The sequence below is a fragment of the Camelus dromedarius genome, chromosome 26 (assembly GCF_036321535.1).
Source record: "Camelus dromedarius isolate mCamDro1 chromosome 26, mCamDro1.pat, whole genome shotgun sequence".
NCBI classification, from domain to species: Eukaryota; Metazoa; Chordata; class Mammalia; order Artiodactyla; family Camelidae; genus Camelus; species Camelus dromedarius.
Window position 1 is genome coordinate 2,849,308 of NC_087461.1, and position 19,224 is coordinate 2,868,531.

The following is a 19,224-nucleotide window of genomic DNA, read 5'->3' on the forward strand; positions in this document are numbered from 1 at the left end:
CTTTACAAATAGTATTTCTGGTAAAGCTGAATAAAATAGAACTTCCTGGCACATACCCCAAACCTTTGCTTTACCTCAAATCATCTTGGCTCAACTGCCACGGACAGTGCTTGGTGACCCATAGGCCTTCTTGCATACTAGCTCCATTGTTACATTCTTCACTATCCCTTCCTATTGATGCAAAATTGACATTTTTATATGCCCTCACTCTGAGATTGCCGTCACTACCACCGTTTCTCCTCCCTAAGGCACTCAGAGTGTTTTCTAGCACTTTCTGCGTTTGCACCCTGAACGAACGCCAGTGTATCCACACTGACCTCACACCAAGCTCTTTGGTATTTTCTCTCAACACCCTTCAGTAGTGCGCTGGGTTTCTCTTCTGCTTTTTATTTGGCTTGAGTTCTCTATACCCAGCATCCAGAACTGATGGAACTCTGCGGGCAGGAGGATCCTAAATCCCACGTGAAGTGGACCAGGTTACCCTGGGCACTGCCCCCGGTTTCTGCTTCTGCTCTCTCCGTCTCTGCTTCAGAGGCACCACCTGCTCCTCTTCATCTGTGCATTTCTGCACTTTCAGGATCTCAGAGTGTGAGGGACCTTGAAGGCACAGACAACAACAGTCACAGAATAAGGGAAAGTATCAGGTCACAACAGGAATGCAATGTCATGTCAATAAGGATCTTCATTATAGAAGGAGTTAATAATACATAAGAAAATGCTCAGATTCTCAAAAAAAAGAATTCAAAAAGCTCTTGTTTGGCTAAAATGCATTCCAACATCTGCTGGGTGCTCATCCAGTCTCTCTTAAATGAGAACAATTGTATTGTTCTTGATCTGATGGTGATAAAAAGTCCTCTCCTCGACACAGCACATAAACTTCCATCCACAAATGCAGAGGAATAAGAACAAACACAGCTCATTGTTTTCCCTGGAAGTGATTTTATTTGGACTCTTTCAAATTTCATCTTCCTTGGAAAATGACAGCTGAGAGCTGACTGTATTTGAGATACAGAACCAAGACCCTGGGAAGTCTCTCTGACCATCAAGACCTGCTCCCACAGAGGTGGCCATGGTCTCAAGCCCCGTGGTCCAGCCATGTCCTGCTGCTCTGTGTGCCCATGCCAGTGGGACAGGAAATGATTTCTGCTTGGAGGTTTCAGAGTCTAAAAGCTGATATACAAAAGAAACAAGTCAAAAAGGCTTAACCTAATGCCTAGATGAGTGTAGGGATGGATGACACCTTTTATTTGAGCTGGGGGAAAAATCCTCAATCAGAAGACTCTTCATAGCTTCCAGACACAGAGATCTTCTCTCAGAAAATATCTGAAAGCTGACACATGACACAAGAGTGGCATTCACAACAGAAACTGATGTGAAGAACCACTGCTCAAATGTGCTGAAAATCAGCATCATTTATCTTATTATTTGGTCACAAACTAGGGAAGTCGCTCTCAATCAAGTCGCTGCTCATCACATCTGAAGCATCTTTTGTTCTGCCTGCAGGAAAAGGGCACGATATGTAGTGACTTCTGCCTTCAGGGGATGCAGATGCCAAGAGGCAGGGCTGAAGGGGGTGAGCCCTGGGTGTGCTGCTCCTTCAGGGACCCCAGGGCAGGCTCTGATGTGTAGGACAGAATGTGGATCCCAGAGGCCCAGGCTGCACGGTCTCCTGGTAATGCAATGCCCAGTAGAATCCTCCAGGCTCCTGAGCTTCACAAAAGAACCAGGCTGGTCCACTGAGGCTTTTGCTTCTACAGAAAACAACAAATATTTGCTCCTCAAACCATATATTGATATGCCGTTTCTGAAAAATAAAAGTAGTGGCCAGTAGTATTCGTCTCTAGGAAGTGGCCGCATTGGTTAATGACTTATCTGTGCTGAGAGGGGGTGACATTGTGCTCTGTGTGAACAAAACTAGAGTTCACGTGGCCTGGGCGGGGGCTAATGGGTGGGGAAGTGGTGACCAACAGCCGGAAGGGCACAGCTTTGGGAAATGGGGGAGAAGTGGATTGTGGGGGGGGGGAGGGCTGGGGATGGGAGGGAGGGGTAGAGAGGACAGGAGGCCCTGTTGTTGCCCTGGGAGGAGGCTGGGGAAGGAACTGAGACACTGATGGGTTTTAACGATGGTGTTGGATGGAATTTGTAACTCTGCCATTCTAAGTACAATTCACCTCGCTCACTGTGGTGCCATGGACTGGGCTCTGTTTGAAGAATAAAATGTGTCCCAAATGTGGCCTCGAAATGAGGGAAGAAGAATGCCGATGCTTTTTTGCAGCATTTCTTACTCTAGTAATCGCTGCATCCTACCATCAAAGCCCCAGAACCCACTGGAGTCATGGTCCCAGAGGTGACTCAGCAGTTTTCTCAGGCTCCGAAACCCCTGGCCGGGCGTAAAGGGCGAGGGAGGTGGAAAGGAGCGTTTTGAGCTTTGACGGCTCCTTCAGTGCCAGAGCTGACTTTGAAAACAGCCAGGTCAAGAAAACCTATCCCGAAGTTGGCTTAACCTGCACAGAACTGTGTTACCTTCTTAAGATGAGGGTCAGAGGTAAGGCCGGCGCTGGGGAAGAATTAGGGGGTCCAGGGCTTCTCTGAGGGTCTCTTGCTCTTCTGATTTCTCATCTATTTTTGTGGCTTTGAGTGGCAAGTATCTTCCGACAAATCCCGAACATCTGTATGTGGTCTACACCTCTTCTGTGACCCCAGCCTTCTCTGCCCAGCTGTACACACAGCGTCCTCACTTGGGTACCTAACAGGCATCTCAAACATATGCATCTAAAACTGAACTCATGATCTTCCACAAATGTTTGCCGCCTCAACACACCCATACACACCACCTCCATCTAAGAAAATGGCATCTCGTTTTTCCTGTTCCACAACCAACAATGTCTGGGGTGAGTGTTGATTCCCCGTTTCCTTTCACCACATGCCCGAGATGTTAGAAAGCTTAGTGGACTCTACCCTTAAAATACATCCATGTCCAACAGATCTGACCACCCGTAGTGCTCATGCTGTGTCATCAGAGCACTTGGACAGAGCCCTTAAAAAGGGCTCGTTTTCATCATTTTCTTCTCAACATAAGACCCAGAGTGTCATTTTTTTTTTTAAGATGTCAGCTCATATAACCACTCTGCTCAAAACCCACGATGTCATTCTTCATTTCTGTCAGAGTAAACGGCCTTCCAAAAGCCTGGCTGTCATGACATCCTTGACCCACTGGCTATCTGGCCCTTATCTTCAACTTTGATCTCATCCCTCATTAACCTCCAGCCATGTTAGCCTACATGCTGTCATTAAATGACATAGAAACACTCTTTCTTCCGGCCTCAGCATTTTCTGTTCCATATCCCATGTCTCCACAGAGCTCACTTTTTGCCTTAATTTTTGGTCAAGAGTTATCTTCTCAGTGAAACCTTTTCTGACCACTTCACAATATAAATAGCACCTAACATTCCCACTCACCCCTCCCCACAGTACTTCCCACCCCCCTTCCCTGCTGTCTTTTCCTCCAGTCGCTGTTAGAAGTCATGAGGCTTATGAGATTGTAGCCTGACTTGGGAGCTAGCAAATGAGCTTGCCCTGGTTTCACGGAAGCTGCTAGAGGAAGGGCCATTTATTACTGACAACAAGTGCTGCAGCCAAAGTCAGAGCGCTGTACTCCAACTTTGCTGAGACATAATTCACAGTTCCCGTTGAGTAGTCCAGGTTTACAACGTGATGATTGGGTGGACGTACACACTGTGAAAATGTTCACAGCAAGGTGTGTGGTGCTAGCACCTGGGCCCCCGTGTCTGCAGGGGGAGGTGAAGGGGCCCAGGTGACACCGAGCACCCAGCAGGCCGAGTTACAGGAAAAGGCACCTGAGTCTAGGGCCCCTGGGCCAATTGCAGGAGGCGCTGAGCGCCCCTGCTCCTCTCTGGGGAGAGGCGTTTTCTCTGTGTTACTGGACAGTCACACGCCTTCTGATTCCCTGGAGGGAGACACACTGTCTGTATTGCAAGGCGGTTCACTGTACAAACAGGAAGGGCTGAACGATGAAGGGTCATCAGTTCTTCTGCAGATCAGGGGTCCAGAGATGTGCGAGACTGTACGGGGTTCTCTCCCGTCGGGCACTTGCCCACCTGGAGCAGCTCAATCCCCCTGCTGTCACTCAGCCTTCATCCTCCACTAGACTGTGAACTCAAGATGTTTCTTGTTAAAATTTATTTCCTGTCTATGTTATTTACTGAGAAGACAATGTCTGGCACGTCAGGATTTTCAACAAAGTTTTCCTGAGTAGATCAACGAATGAATGCCGAATTATGCAAGAACTCATCAGAAGCTGGATCCAGGCAGATGAGTAAGAAATACATAAATAACCACATGCACAGTTTACAACAAGCAAAATATAATACTGCTTTGTAAAATAATATCTGATAGTCTATAAAAATACTTAGCTAAACTAAACAATAAGTATATAACCTGTATGTAGAAGATTGTTTTGATTTGTAAACCAACACACACATTTGTATCGGAAAAATGAAGAAAAATGTACTAAGAATTTTTTTTAATGAGCTAAACACAGGTGATCTTTATTTTGTACTCTCTCATTTCCCACATTTTCTGTAATTAGTATGTATTATTTTAATTATCAGGAAAAACAAGTATCATTAATTTAAAGTTTTATTATTGCACAATTTTTTTTAAAAGCAGAAAGGCAAGCTTTCTGAAAGTTCAGGCACTGCTTTTCATCCCCTCCGCTGAGCACAGAAATCCTCTTCACAGCCCTCGGCAGGAGGCGTGGTGGAGACTCAGAGTCAGTATTCTTCAGAAAATGGGTACTCAGGGTGACCAACACCACTGAAAGAGAAGGACGGACAGTCACTCATCAACTCTGTCCTGCTGTCAAACAGGAGCTTTCTCTGCGTGCAGTCAGGGTGGGCTAAAAACATGAAATGTACAACAATCCCCCCCCTTCTCTCCCAGCACACGTACACGCAGGCGCCTGGTCCAAGTGCAAATGGCACTTAGATGCCCACCTCCCACGTTCAGCTGTAATATTAACTCCACGGTGACAAGTATCTCACTGAGATTAGAATTTATAGGTGGTGCAAGGTCTACGGCTAAATGTGGGGATCATTTCAGCCCCCAGGGGAACTCCTGACCCTGGGTGTTGAGAAGGATCTCAGTTCAGGACTTTGCTGCTCTTTATCACATATTCATTCAACAAATAAATACTGAGCACCGCCAACAATACCGGGGCCTCCGCTAAGGGACTCTGGTCTATTCAGGAGGGAGCACGTCCACCTGAATGATCGCACCTACGAAATGTGAAGCGCTTTTCTGAATGTCTGGTTTATGAGAGCACTGGTTATTCAGGAATTAGAGTTACTAAGACAGGAGGGAAGAGGGTAGGGCACAACAACTCAAGTAATGACAACAATTTAACACCAAAATGGTGGAAGATTCACCAAATGGTGGAAGATTCACCTCCTAGTTGGCCTGAAGGACGAAGAGGTTTAACTTCCAGTAGACCTTGAGCTTCATTAGATGCTCATTGTAGCAGCGTGATCAAATAACATGCCCGCAGGTGCCATGACAGCCCCAAGGCTAACGTAAAAGGCCAAAGAGTGGGCGGTGGCCTGATTCCTGGTAATCTCAGTCCCTTCCCCAGGGCAGCTGGATTGATCCCACCTGCAGGCGTGTGAAGCTACCAAGACCATAAAAAGTGACAACACCACGGCTAGGGGCCCTTTGCGCTCTCTCTCCCCTTTGGAGGCGGCCTGCACTCTGTCTATGGAGTGTGTGCCTACTTTACTTTAACCTGAGTACCCAATCCCCACACCTCTTTCCTTGCCTTTCTCTTGCCTTACACTCTATGCAGTGTGTATCTCTCTAAATAAATCTACAGTTACTCAACAGTGGCTCACACTTGAATTCTTCCCCGTGTGTAGCCAAGGACCCACACTTAGCAGGGCACATCCCAGGGGCTCAACCTAGACCTGGGACTTGGCCCTCCTGAAGCCCCACATCTGATTTCCTGCATCACCTCTACTGTTTCCCTTTATCCCCATGTTCTCATTTTTCTTTCTAAATTGGTTCTTTCCAAATCAGCTCATTAACAAATGCCTTCTGGGCAATTCCACATGCGGATAGCCATGCTGTTGACACAGGATCACAAAGATGAGGCAGTCTAGGCATTCAGAGCCTGATGAGGGAGAACAGAGTCACATGTGAAAGCCTTTGAGTATAGAAAAGTCACTTTCCACTTTTTTTTTTTTCATTTGTAATCTCTTTTCTCAGAATCATGATATAGCTCTACGAACAGAGAAGAAAGTTTTGAGATCTTACATTAGATTTAAATCTTCTTTTTATCACTAATATGTACTTCTCTTCTCTCTAAACTCCCTTGCAAACTTCTCTCACTTTGATGAGTCTCCTTTCTCTTCAATCCTGACATCCTCCTGCAGGAATTCTACATGGAATTCCATGTGTGTGAATAAATCAAAGTCAGGGACAGAGGGGCTCCCCAGGGGATGGTCTCCTGAGGGACAAAGGGAACACTGACAAAAGTCTTAAATCAAGAAACCAGAGGAATGCAGATGAGTTTATCTGGGTGTGTGCTGCAGAAGATACAGCAGACGCCGCCTGGAGGGACAGTGAAGTTCACCATTGGTTTGTCACTCAGTCTGGTGAGACTACAAGGAAGAGAAAATGGAGTTGGATGGGGAAAAAATGCCAATGGGATGTATTTTGTATTTTGAAGAAATGGATAGTGTCTTGAAAAAAGGAAAACCCATTAAGGAGAAAAGCCACCAAACATTGAGGGGAGGGGGTGGCAGCGGGGCTGTGTTGTGATCTCACAGCACCACACACACTGACCTTCATGGACCCTTACACTATAAAAAGTATTAATATTACATTTAACAATTGTGTTGGATAAAAATGAATGTAATCCAAGCTTGATTCATTATTACAGTCGTAATTAATATAATAATTTCCCCTGATTTTAAGCAGAATGAAAGTGGAAACATTCTCAGAGGTCCCTAAAAGACTAGGGGGCTGTACACACTGTGCCTTCCTTGTATAATGTGCACATCAGCCCTGGGTGGGCGTACAGCAGGCACAGAGAATAAAGGCATAAAAGTAGTGAATTCACCATGATGTGGACACTGGTCATTCTGCTCATGGGCTGTCCTGAGCCCACTCACATTTATGTTGTGTCAGAGGCTCAGCCCTGGAGGAAACCTCTGGTTTGAGTTCTACAGGGAGCTCCTGGTTTCTCCTACACTGGAAATCAGGACTGCCTTCCTGGTTACAGAAACTTAGTTCCACTGCTAAGCCGCATGCTACAGAAAACAGTGTGTGCGAAACAATCTACAAGTCACTTACAGCAGAAAATCACAATATCGTAAGTTTCTGTTGAGGCCGTCAATTGCTTTCATGTCTTCTGGTGTCAATTCAAAGTCAAAAACCTGGAAAGAAGGGAAAACTCACATTAAACTCTTCCCCAGGGAGAGGACTTGCACCTGGATGGGACCTGGAGGACTTGCACCTGGATGGAGGCAAGAAGAGGGTACAGGGAAGCAGTGCCTGGCCTCAGCTTCCAGGTGAACTGGTCTGGGACCCCTTCTGCTGAGTTCTCCGCCCCTCCTTTCCTGCCCCCTTTCCTTCTCTGCTCCTCTTCACAGAGGGTTACAGCTCAGCAAGCCCATATCTTTCTAAGTGAAATTCTTGTGGCAGAAAAAAAAAAAAAAACCTTGTTGGACAATCTGGACAAATCACTTGCACTTGTGCAAACATTAGACTAGATTTTCCTTCTCAATATTCCTAAAGTTTGACACAGCTTTGAGATGAAGCAAGCATTGGAAGGAGGAGTCTCCAAGTGTAAAAGTCTCTCCAAGAATCAGATATCAAGCTTACTCATTATGCATGAATAAATCTACAAAATAGGATTATATAAATGCCCTTGTGGAGAACACTATGGAATACATTTAAAACATTAAGGACACCAAAATAATTAGAAGTTCATATCACAATCATGGAATAGAAATCTCAATTATGTAAAGAATTCAGATTTCTCTATAGTGACCTAGTGTTTCAATGTAACATGAACTCAGACACTTAGTCTTTTCTGAAAGCTGGTAAAGTGACACTCGATATTATATACAAGAACTGCTGATCAAGAGCAACCAAGAAACCCTTAAAGAAGAAAAAGTTACCATTTAGTAAAGCAATGAGTATTGTCCACTATATGAGAGTGCACAAAAGCAAATCATTAAGTAGGACACAGAGGACACATAACTACTTATGGACTTTTGATATATGACAGAGTTGACAATGAAAATCTGTGGGAAAATATGGACATTTGGATTTTGATTTAGTTACATGTTTATGAATATATATATATATATATATATATATATATATATATAAAATCCTTTTTCAGTCATATTACAAAGTCAATTTCAGATGCATTACACACCCAGGTTTGAATGGAAGGATGAAGATACTTTTTCACGGTAATATTTCCTTCCCCCTTTAACTGATATGACCTGTGACTTGCATTGGACAGTAAAATTTGCCACAAGCAGTGGTGAGTCAGTTCTGACCCTTGACATGAGGAGGATTTTTTCCCACTCACCGCCTTGGGGTCACACCACTGTGCTGAGATGAAGACCAGGTTGGGGGGCCACAGTCTAACCAACTGTATGTGAAAAACTATGTGGAGCAGAGTGTAGGCTCCTCTGACAAGAGCCAAATTCACCTGGTAAAGCAGAACTGCCCAGCTGCTCTGCGTGTAACTGCAAACATATGAGAGGCCCAGCGAAGAACAGAACAGCTTAGCTCAGCGCAGGCTTATTGTCAAACCACAGGGTCATGAGCTACATAAATGACCTTTGTAATAGACCCCATAACTGGGGAGAGTTTGCTGTACAGCTCTGGCTAACGGTATAATAATGGTCTCCTACACAAAAATCAAAAGATTTTAGCAAAAATGGACAAACTCTAATACCGGAATATCTCAAAGGCCGAAACACAAGGAGATCAAAAGTATGTAAATAGCACTACATTAGTACTCAAGGAAATGCAGAGTAAGCCGCAATGATCGGGAGGTTGAAGATCACGGCTGTAGCTTCCGTGAGCCCCAAATTCACATGCCGGAAACCTCGCCCCCACGGCGACGATATTACAACATGGGGTCTCTGAGTGGTGATGCAGTCATGAGGGTGGAACTCCCTTGAATGAGATTAGAAAGCAATTCATACACCATAAAAAAGACTTAAGAGAACTCCGTTGCTCCTTCTACCACGGAAAGCTACGATGAGAATTCTCCAAACCAGGACAGGGCCCTCGCCTGACCACACAAGGGCCCTGGTCTCAGAATCCAGCCTTTAGATCTGTGAGAATTAAATTTCAGTAGTTTCTAAGACACCCAAGGTCTGGTATTTTGTTAGAGCAGCCAAAATGGTCTAAGAAAGTCACATAATCCAATTTCCTGATTGGAGAATTTAGACATGAGGCATCACTTGCGCAGGGTGACAGAATAAACTGCAAATGCAATGCCGAAACTAGCATCTCTCCTTTCTGCCCAATCTCAATTCTCCTTCACCGTGCAGCCTCTCCTGCTGCAAGTGCAGGTGGAGAAAAGCCTTAGGATCTCACGTAAGTCACCAGTGCAGGAAATAAGGGTAACTCATCTTGGCCCAAAGACGCCTGGAAAGCTGCACGCAGAGTGACCCCCGTGGAGGGTATGAGTTAGGGGCCCTGCCCCTCACCCCACGCATCACCTGCATGTTCTCCTTGATCCGCTTCTTATTGTAACTCTTGGCCAGAACCACCACCCTGCGCTGCAGCTGGTAGCGAAGGGCAATCACGGCTGGAGTTTGCTTGTGCTTCTTGGCAATGGCACCAAGAAGCGGGTCGTCCAAGAGAACGGGGAGGCTTTGGTCCACCCTGGAAGGAAATTCAGAAACGCTGAGGAGCTGACACTGAGCATTGAGTTCGTTAGGAGGCTTCCCAAACAGACCAACTAGGTCCACCTAGACCAGTGCTTCTCAAAATGTGTCCCTGACCATCAGCATCTGGGATCTAGTTAGAAATGGGAGTTCCGTGGCTGAACCCAAGACACAGGTAATGAGAAACTCAGGGGTGGCACCTAGCCATCTGTGTCACACAGCTCTCAGCTCATTTGGCTGCATTGGTGAGTTGAGACCAGTGCTTCCAAACCCACAGAAGTTTTACTCTTCTACTTCTCTGTGGCTGTTTTCTTCTCCAATCATAGCCCCAAAGTAAGGGCAAGGGCATGAAAGGAGAAATGGAAGGAAAACCTGAGACTTTTTTTATTTTAACTTTTCTCAGGTATTGACAAAAACTGAGTAGTCTCCAAATGAGAACTATTCATTGTATCATTACGTATAGTGTGCAATAAGATGTTTACAAAAAATGGTCCAAAATCTAATTTTTCAGTCATGATAGACCTGAGAATTATATATTATTAACCCAATTTCAGATAAAAGGTAAGGCATGCTTGAGCTGATTGTTGGAAATGTGTTCATTAGTTACTGAATAAATCATGACATAAACGTGTCTTTGGTCTCAGCTGGGGGTTAGATATAGATGGTAATGCAGACAGCGGTTATTGATTCATCTGTAAGAAATCATGTGATGGGAGAACACTGGCTGAATGGTGGGTGACAAAAGAGAAAGATTTCTTCCCTTCCTTCCTCCTGTCCTCCAAGCCAGTTGAGAGCTATCTTCAGAGCACTGAGTATGGTATGATTAAAAATATTGCATCAAGCAGGATTTTACAGCATACAGCTGTGTGAGCTGTACCTCGTGCCTGGAACCCAACTACTATTGGAAATTGTTTTTTAATCTTTTATTGGAGCTACTGGTTCACAATGAGCCAAAATGCCATTTGAGCACCTTCTGGAAGAAAAGAACTAGCACTCCTACCTTTTGGTAAGAAATACGCATATTTGTTGGTTAGAATTATTTACTATGGAGGTCTTATTAGAAATCTAACATTTTTAAAAGGGGAATATAATTTTCATTCTATTAAAAAATAGAGTTTTAGGGAAAGCCCCTGTTGTCTTCATTAGGGTTCATTACCATTTGGGGTCTCTGTGGGATCCCAGAGCACTGTAGGCAACCAGAACAATGTCCTTGGACTTGCAGAAATCCAGCAGTTTGCTCTGGTTGAGATAAGGGTGACATTCCACCTGCAGAATGCCAACACGGACAAGGGTCACATTATGAAATGGTAATGTTAACATGACAGAGAAAGGTAAATATTTTTAAATGCTTTAAAAATAAAGCTGTGTAACATGAAATTGGAACTGGAAATGTCAACATCAAGTAATGACTTTTCAAAAATACATTTAAATCTCACCCTTGAAAAAGTTACAAGTAATGACATTCCTGAGAACAAGCAATCTAGGGGCCAGACCTGGATTACTAACCACCATCTTACACCAGCAGGAGACATGCCTCTTTCCAGATCTGGGACAAGAAAAGAACTGTTTGAATCCTGGACATCAAATCGTGCAGAAAGCAAGAATTTACTCCAAGACTCATGAAAAAACTGTCTGAAGGACTAAAAGAATCAGTCTGAGGGGGAGTCTGTTGGTGACATTTGGTTTGATTTGAGCGTCAAAGGGAATTATGAGCAAAAGCAATTGTAACACACAGAGTCGGTCAACGTCCATGAGTCCCTATCGATGAGAGAGGGAGAGAGAGCAAATATATATGCCTCCACTGAAGGTGATTATGACAACAAATCCATCCTCAGACACTGACAGTCAATGGGAAAGAGTTAAGTTTTTACCCTGCTTGTAGGAATAACTGTATCCTAATCTGACTCAATGAGGGGAGTATATTTTTGCAGTAAATTGCCAAATAAGAATATTAATAAAGACTGTTCAAAATTGAAAATTAGTTTTTACACATCTCAATGAAATAACTAATTCAAGTGGAATTCATTGATGGATCCTCAAACCATAAGTAAAAATTTGAGGGAAATCAGTCTTCTAACAGCAATTACACTCCAGCAGATGACTAGGGAGTTTCAACAGGGAAAATACACATTGCCAAAGGAAAGGTCTGGCCGCCAGTAGCTCTACCACGGGGACAGAGGTACCATCACTGATAGCGGGACAGATCGTCATATGTGCTTCTTACTGGATGGCGCTTTGAGAGACACATTATGCGAAGGACATTTCTTGACAAATGTTTAACCTTAATGTATTAAGGCGTTCAGATCTAACTACTAATATACATGAGCTGGGAATCAAGAAACAAATTAATTAATACCACAAAAGAATAATCTGATAAACCTATTATATTTTTCAAAACCTGCCTGAATGTCATGGTAAGTTTGTGTGACCATTCTATATTAAAAGAGGGTGATAAACATGACTCAGAGTGACATATGAATCACAATGAGATCCAGCACAACAAAATATTACATACATGTATGTATATTATTATTGTGTATATGTTAAGTACATATTAAATATTAACATTGATAATATTGATACTATATATATATATATATATATATATATATAATTTTATAATTTTATTGCCTGCATTTTCCAAAGAAGACTCTTACTCTTAAGCTTCAGGTTGTACTTGAGGACATTATGTTATATGAAATAAGACAGTCAGAGAAAGTCAAATATTACATGACAACAGTTATGTGACATCTAAATTGGTCAAACTCATAGAATCACACAGTAGAGTGGTGGCTTCCAGGCGCTGGAGGATGGAGACATTGGGCGTTGCTAATAATGGACTTAAAAGTCTCAATTTCCCAAGAAGAATAAACTCTAGAGACCTACTGGACCACACTGTCCCTAGAGTTCACAATATTGTAATGCATTGTACTGTATAGCATTGCACACTTAAATTTTTCTCATGAGTACAGATGTCCATTAACTTTTCACTCCACAATAATGTAAAAATACAAGAAAAGATGTAAGAATACAAAACCTAATGAATAAAATGTATTTAAACAGTTAATTTTATGGTGGAAATCTATGGGAGAGCTACAGCAAAGCTCAGTAAATCACAAGGTCTGCTGTACATTTCAGCTAAACGTTCCTCAGTGAGTGTTTCCTCTACTGTTGGTATCACCATAAGCCATTCACTTCATCCCTCTAACCTTGGTGACTTTCATGGTCTCCAGTAAATCTTTCAGTTCCATGAGTTTATTGAAGATCCCTCAAAACAGAGACACCAGGACCTTTAATTCCTATTTCATCTGATTTTCAATCTTTCTTTGTTTACTTCCCATTTCATGTTTTCAAGGCCTTCCTTCCTGTACACAGTTCCCTCCAAATCACATTCAACATCCAATTTCTAATGGTTTTGCAGCTCAGGGAAATGCCACCTTCCCCCTGACTTCCAGGTACCTATTCTAACCCTCCCTCATCTGCTTTCTCCTCCCTAGTTTCCTACACACAGTTTACCATTAAGGTCTCAACACCATTTACACCAAGACTTTATCAAACAGAGATACCATTATGGGTTCTATTCACAGCATTCTAGTCAGAGGCTCTGCTCTCTAGAACCTTCTGCCCCACAAAGGGAGGAGGAATAGGAAGGGTGCTGAGTAGACACCTGGCTGAGGTGCAGGAAGAAGGTTGTGAGGATCAGAAGGAGAGGAGAGCGAGAGGGCTCACCTGGTTGCAGACAGGCTTGTGCTTGAGCCCTGGCTTGTTCAGGATCTTCTCCAGCTGCTTGTGGTTAAAGTTGGACACGCCGATGGACTTGGCCAGTCCCGCGTCCTTACACTTCTCCATGGCCTGGGGAGGAAGGGTGGTGATGAGTCATTTGTCACTGGCTATAGATCAGGAGTAAATGCAGGAAAGATCTGTTAAAATGGTCATCACCATAATTAGGACTGATTATCAAGAAGAAAAATGTAATAAATCAAACAAGGGAAAGAGGTCATAACATAAGAATAAGAATCACAGTCTTCTTAGAAAACCCAAGACCGTATATGACACGTGGAAGGAAGGAGATGTCTATCTTCAGTGTCCCAAATTCCTCCCCTTTGTTCCTCTATAAACACTGAGGTAATGATTTCCCCCACACCACACCAGCATGGCAGCCTTTTTAAAGCTTGTTAATTGCTGAATCCGATGGTCCACACACCATTCCCACAGGTGGAAGAAGTGAAGGAGGTGCCCCCTCCTCTGGCTCCCTCCCCTGTGCTCTCTCCTCCACAGACTCACCTCCCACGTGCTACACAGATCCACTGTGTCAAATATTACTTTTCCATTTTCATCTTTGGGAAGAGGGTCCTCCCCTGGCTGGAAGAGAAGCAGTCATCTGAGAGCTGTCACAAAGTAATTTCTCCAAGCATAGCCCTGCTGGAAGGCACACCTAGAACCAGGACACTCAACCTCCACGAGGCAGGTGTTGCAACATTCAGGATACTGGTATTTACAAAGTGGCCTGCACGTGGAGCCATAAGGAACGTCTTTAGGAGACAGGCTTCCTTTAACCTCTTGCATTTACTATAAGTTGCAATGAATATAATTCTCCTGCTTCCTAATGGGGACTGTCAGGGATGTATGTGAATGGTCTGCCCTGTATACTTCCCTCTTGCAAAATGCCTCTAGTTAGCTAAGAATGGAAGTAAGTTATCTGATTTCTGGCATAACTGCAGTATTGACTTAGTCAATATTCCCTCTGAACACTGAGAGGGCACTCACATGAACCAAGCAGGATCAATCCAGGCCATCCTCAGGTTCAAAAGGAATGTGGACCATCCAGACATTCTTGCAAATGTTAATGACTATGAGCATTGACCTCAATCAAGGCCATATTTGCCACCAATGGAAAATATGGAGATAACAATGAAGAAAGGCAAGAGTAATGCTATGTTAAAGGATAGAGAAAAGGACACATTTCTGAAGACTACTGCCAGCCCTTAACTCTATCCGTGGCTGGACATCCCATTTACATAATTCATTAAGCTATTTTGTGTAGGATACCTTGCGTAGATTTCCGTGACCTAAAATCAAGAGTTCTACATAGCACGGTTGTTAATTGCTAAGTGCAGTCTATAAAATATTGTGAAGACACCCAACATTTTATGCAAGGTCTCCCAAGTCCTTCTAAAGAGTGATGATTTAGACCCATCCAGAGAAAACATCACCAAACTTCTGAACTTGAAAAGTGAAAGAGAAGATAAAATCATCATGTTCAAGTCTAAGGCACTCTCATCCCTCACTACACCAGCCCCAAAATCTGTGTTTATCCAATCCCAAAGAGACTCTGGAGTCACACTCAGGACCCTGTGCTGAACTTGCCCATTTTTATTTCCACAAGATTTTAAGGCAAATGGTGTGAGATTGCTGGACTCTGTTTTCTTGGGGGCATGGAAAGAAAATTAAGGATTCAAAAAAGTTACTAAAAATATAATAAGAAATTGTTACTTTGGGGATTCTACTGTACTGTAATTATCCTTACAACCTTCTAAAAAAATTTTAATTCAAACATTCATGCAAGTTACTAGATGTTTTGACATAAGAAATAAAATCGTTATCATCACACAAACTGCCAACCTTCATAGCCATGGGAAAGTGAATAATATAGAGGTCCACATAGTCCAGTTGAAGATTTTTCAGTGAGTTTTCCAACGCTGGTCGCACCAACTCTGGTCGAAGGAAAGTGGCCCAAAGCTGCAGAGGTTAAAGAATGCAAGCTGGGTTAAATCGTACTTCAGGTGATTTTGTTGTTATTTTTTTTCCTCTTTCACCTAATAGTTAGACCTTTCCACCGTTTAGGAACCAATGACCACTGAGGAAAAATACTGCCTTTCTTTTTGAGGATCTTTTTGACCTAAACGACCAATGTAAACTTTATTACTTGCTTGGCGTTATCATCAGTGCGCGTAGCAACACTGGCAGGAGAAGACCCAGGAGGTCGAAAGTGGTACAGAATTAATTGCCGTGTCCGTCAACTAACTTGTGTTGGTACAGTTTAAAATCACTTCAAAAACTTGGACTAATTCAATCAGTCAATCCTCTTAGGAATAATTAGTATATATTTGTTTGCATAACTGAACAAATAGTCTTTTGATTGCATTAATATGTGCAGAACGCAACTGAAGACACTGTGACCGAATCTTGAGTAATACGCAGAGAGCCTCTCCTGTCCCCCTCTCTTACAGACAGAGGTGAAAACAGATTCACAATGTGAAGAAATTTTAGAAGGTCGCCCAGATATAAGGGAAGGTATATTATGATCCCAGTTCTCTGATTTATTAGCCCACACTAAGTCACACTGCTCTGGTCTACGCTCAGAGAAGTAAAGTGACTACACTTCAAAGTTACAATTTGAACACAGTGATGATGAGAAAGCCATCAACTCTCTAGTCTCTTATTTGGGGAGGGCACAAGATTTACTATGTAATATATGTGGAGAAAAACTTTTACCAATATGCACGCTCACCAAAAAAATACTGGCTCCATTATATATCATTGGCACCTATGCACGATCACGGTTCACACATGGGCACACACGCCACACACACAGCACCTTTGAGGTGTAGAATATGTCTTCTCTCTTCACAGTGCCGTCTGCAATCTTGCTTCGGATGGCCTGTCCAACCTGCTCTTCGTTTTGGTATAAATACGCACAGTCAATGTGGCGGAACCCAGCACCTATAGCGAATTTGGTGGCCTCCAGAGCTTCGCTCTTAGGAACCTACATAAGCAACAAAGGTTGTACTTCAATATTCACACAATTAAGAGACTATGAGGCACAAGCTGTGACCTCCCCAAGCATCAACTTCTCTTCATGCCTTAGGTTCGTGCTGCAAGTGTGGTGATGAGCCCATAATGGGTTCTCTGGACTTTCCTGGTCAGTAATTAAAGGTAGAAATCCTGGAAACCCTTTAACTGCAGGCAATCTTTTATTGATCGCTGGAATCAGAGGTCCCCAAGACCACCCTCTTGCTCAGTGATTTGCTAGAAGAACCCAAAAGACTCAGCCAGAAGTTCTAGTCATCGATACGATTTACACTGTGAGATGTTTGCAATAAAAACAACAGTGGGATAAAGTACATGGTACAAATCATCAAGAAACAAGGTGAAAGCTTCTAAGGATCATCTATAAATGTAGTCACACAGAATACACCAAATAGAAACTAGCTATTCAGGGTGTACAAAGCAATGTGTTCATAAATATATCCATTGTGAAATGACACCACAATCAAACAAGTTATTATAGCTATCACTTTACACAGCTTTTTGAGATGTGCACTGAGAAAACGGAAGGTCTACTCCATTAGCACATCTCAAGAACGTAATCCTTTGTTTTAAACTGCAATCACTGCGCTGCACGTTAGGTCTCCAGAACTTACTCATCATATACCTGAAGGTTTGATGCACAGATCAACATGGTTCCATTTTTCCCACCCCTGTTCCCATCTCCTGGTCACCATGCCTTTACTCTCTGCTTCTATGAGCTTGATCATTTTTAGATTCCACCTACAGAGATATTTTGTGGTATCTGTCCTTCTGGGTGTGGCTTATTTCACTTTGCTCAATGTTCTCCAGGTTCATCAGTGTGGTTGCAAATGGCAGGATTAACCTCTTCTGTAAGGGTGAGTAACACTCCATTTTTTAAATCTATTTCAGAATCTTTTCTTTATCAATGAGGTAGATATTTGGAATAACTGCTCTCTGCCGGTTCCAGTCATGCTCTTTCCTTCAGGGTACAGCCATTCAGAGACTGACCAAGAAGTAAATACCAGTGAGCTTCAGGGATATCCTGGGTCCTTCCCTCCCCTCAACCCACTCTGCACTACAGAGTAAACAAGTCCTGTCTTCAGTCTCCAAAATGTCTCTGAAGATTTCCTTCTGTTTCATAGACAAGAAGAGGGAGAATCAAAGTTTAATTTAAGACCAGTCCCTTGTCCTACAACTAAATAGTTAAGAGACAAGTTACCCAGCACCTTTCTGACTTCTAGCCTAGAGACTTTACATTTTGCCCAACTTTCGTCCAAACACTGACGTCTATACTTTCATAAAATATATTGCAAAACCCAAGAATTGAAGCTTGACCTGTAAGATTGTAGCTCATTCCCTACAATGATATTATAGTTTCCATCAGGATAAGTTCCAGCAGAACAGAAGTGCATAGCAAACCACAGATGGACTATTTCTGGCCTGGCAACCAGCAGGCTACCCCACAGCAGAAAAGCAATTCCCTCTCATTTGTTTTCATTCACCTCATCTTCAAGACCTCTTATCTCAAACATTTCTCTGATCTTTCTTGGAAGGGGAAAGATTTCTTGAATTGCTGATATATACAGAGAAACTGCTTCATTGCAATCACACTCAAAGCAAAGCAACTGACAGTCAGTGTTCTTGGCAACTGAGTTTCATCACTTCCATCAAGCTGGAAAAGAAATACAAACTGTGGAGAGACCCAGAATGATCTGGACTTGACCACAGTTTCAGAACAGGATGCAGAGTGAAGACTGAGTACTTTCTCCCCCGTCGCAAGGAATGGTTCTAGGCTGGTTAGGCGAAGCAAGGGGGCCTCCCAGACTCACCCAGGAACTCAGGGAATTTAAAGTCCAGTTTGTTTCCACCCATGTTGCATCTATTTTAAATGCTCAGCTCAAAGATCACTATTGTTACCTCCTCAGGTGCATAGGTGCCAAATCCCAGCACAGGAATGAAGCGGCCGTCAGTAAGTTCCCGACGCTGATGTTTGGGATCCATTGCCTGTCGCTCCTCTGACTGAGCAGACTGTGATTCCTTCTGCTGCACTCATAGTTTATAAATAACAGGAAGGTACCACCCCAACTGCACCGCCCAATTGTTAGCAAATATATTGTGGGAGGAGCAGGTTAAAGCAGTAACCATGGAGTGAGAAACATTTGAAGTGAATTAACTTATTTGGTTTGTTATCAGAATAATCTTAAGTACTATCTAATGATAAATTCATCATTAATTTTGCAAAATTTTATCTTATCAGTTTAGTAAGTAATTTTCAACTTCTGGAACCATTTACATGATTATTAATTATTGCACAAGAGTTGCTGAATGGTTATTGACCAGATGATAGACTAGAAGCCTCCACAAAGCAACCTTTTTTATTTTTCTAAATATGACGCCTGATCTTGGTAAACCATCACTTGAAACAATTAACGATTTTGCAATACACACACACACACACACAGTCACACAAATTAAAGGAGGGATTAATGAGCATTTT

The 19,224-nt window shown here is 43.0% G+C and overlaps 1 protein-coding gene across 2 annotated transcripts; it reads right to left on the reverse strand.

The window, feature by feature from the left end:
- Positions 1–4,641: 4,641 nt before the first annotated feature.
- On the reverse strand, positions 4,642–18,779 carry LOC105105880 (dihydrodiol dehydrogenase 3). 2 transcript variants are annotated; one of them, XM_064479290.1, is made up of 9 exons: positions 18,645–18,779; positions 16,534–16,701; positions 15,558–15,674; positions 14,220–14,297; positions 13,665–13,787; positions 11,092–11,201; positions 9,768–9,933; positions 7,369–7,451; positions 4,642–4,836 (listed from the first exon to the last, which is right to left on the reverse strand). In XM_064479290.1, exons 1-9 carry the CDS (start codon positions 18,726–18,728, stop codon positions 4,794–4,796), a joined length of 972 nt encoding a protein of 323 aa, XP_064335360.1. In that variant the 5' UTR covers positions 18,729–18,779; the 3' UTR covers positions 4,642–4,793. The 2 variants fall into 2 exon arrangements, with proteins under 2 accessions (XP_064335360.1, XP_064335361.1); XM_064479291.1 differs by lacking the exons at positions 16,534–16,701; positions 18,645–18,779 and adding an exon at positions 16,447–16,521.
- Positions 18,780–19,224: the final 445 nt, after the last annotated feature.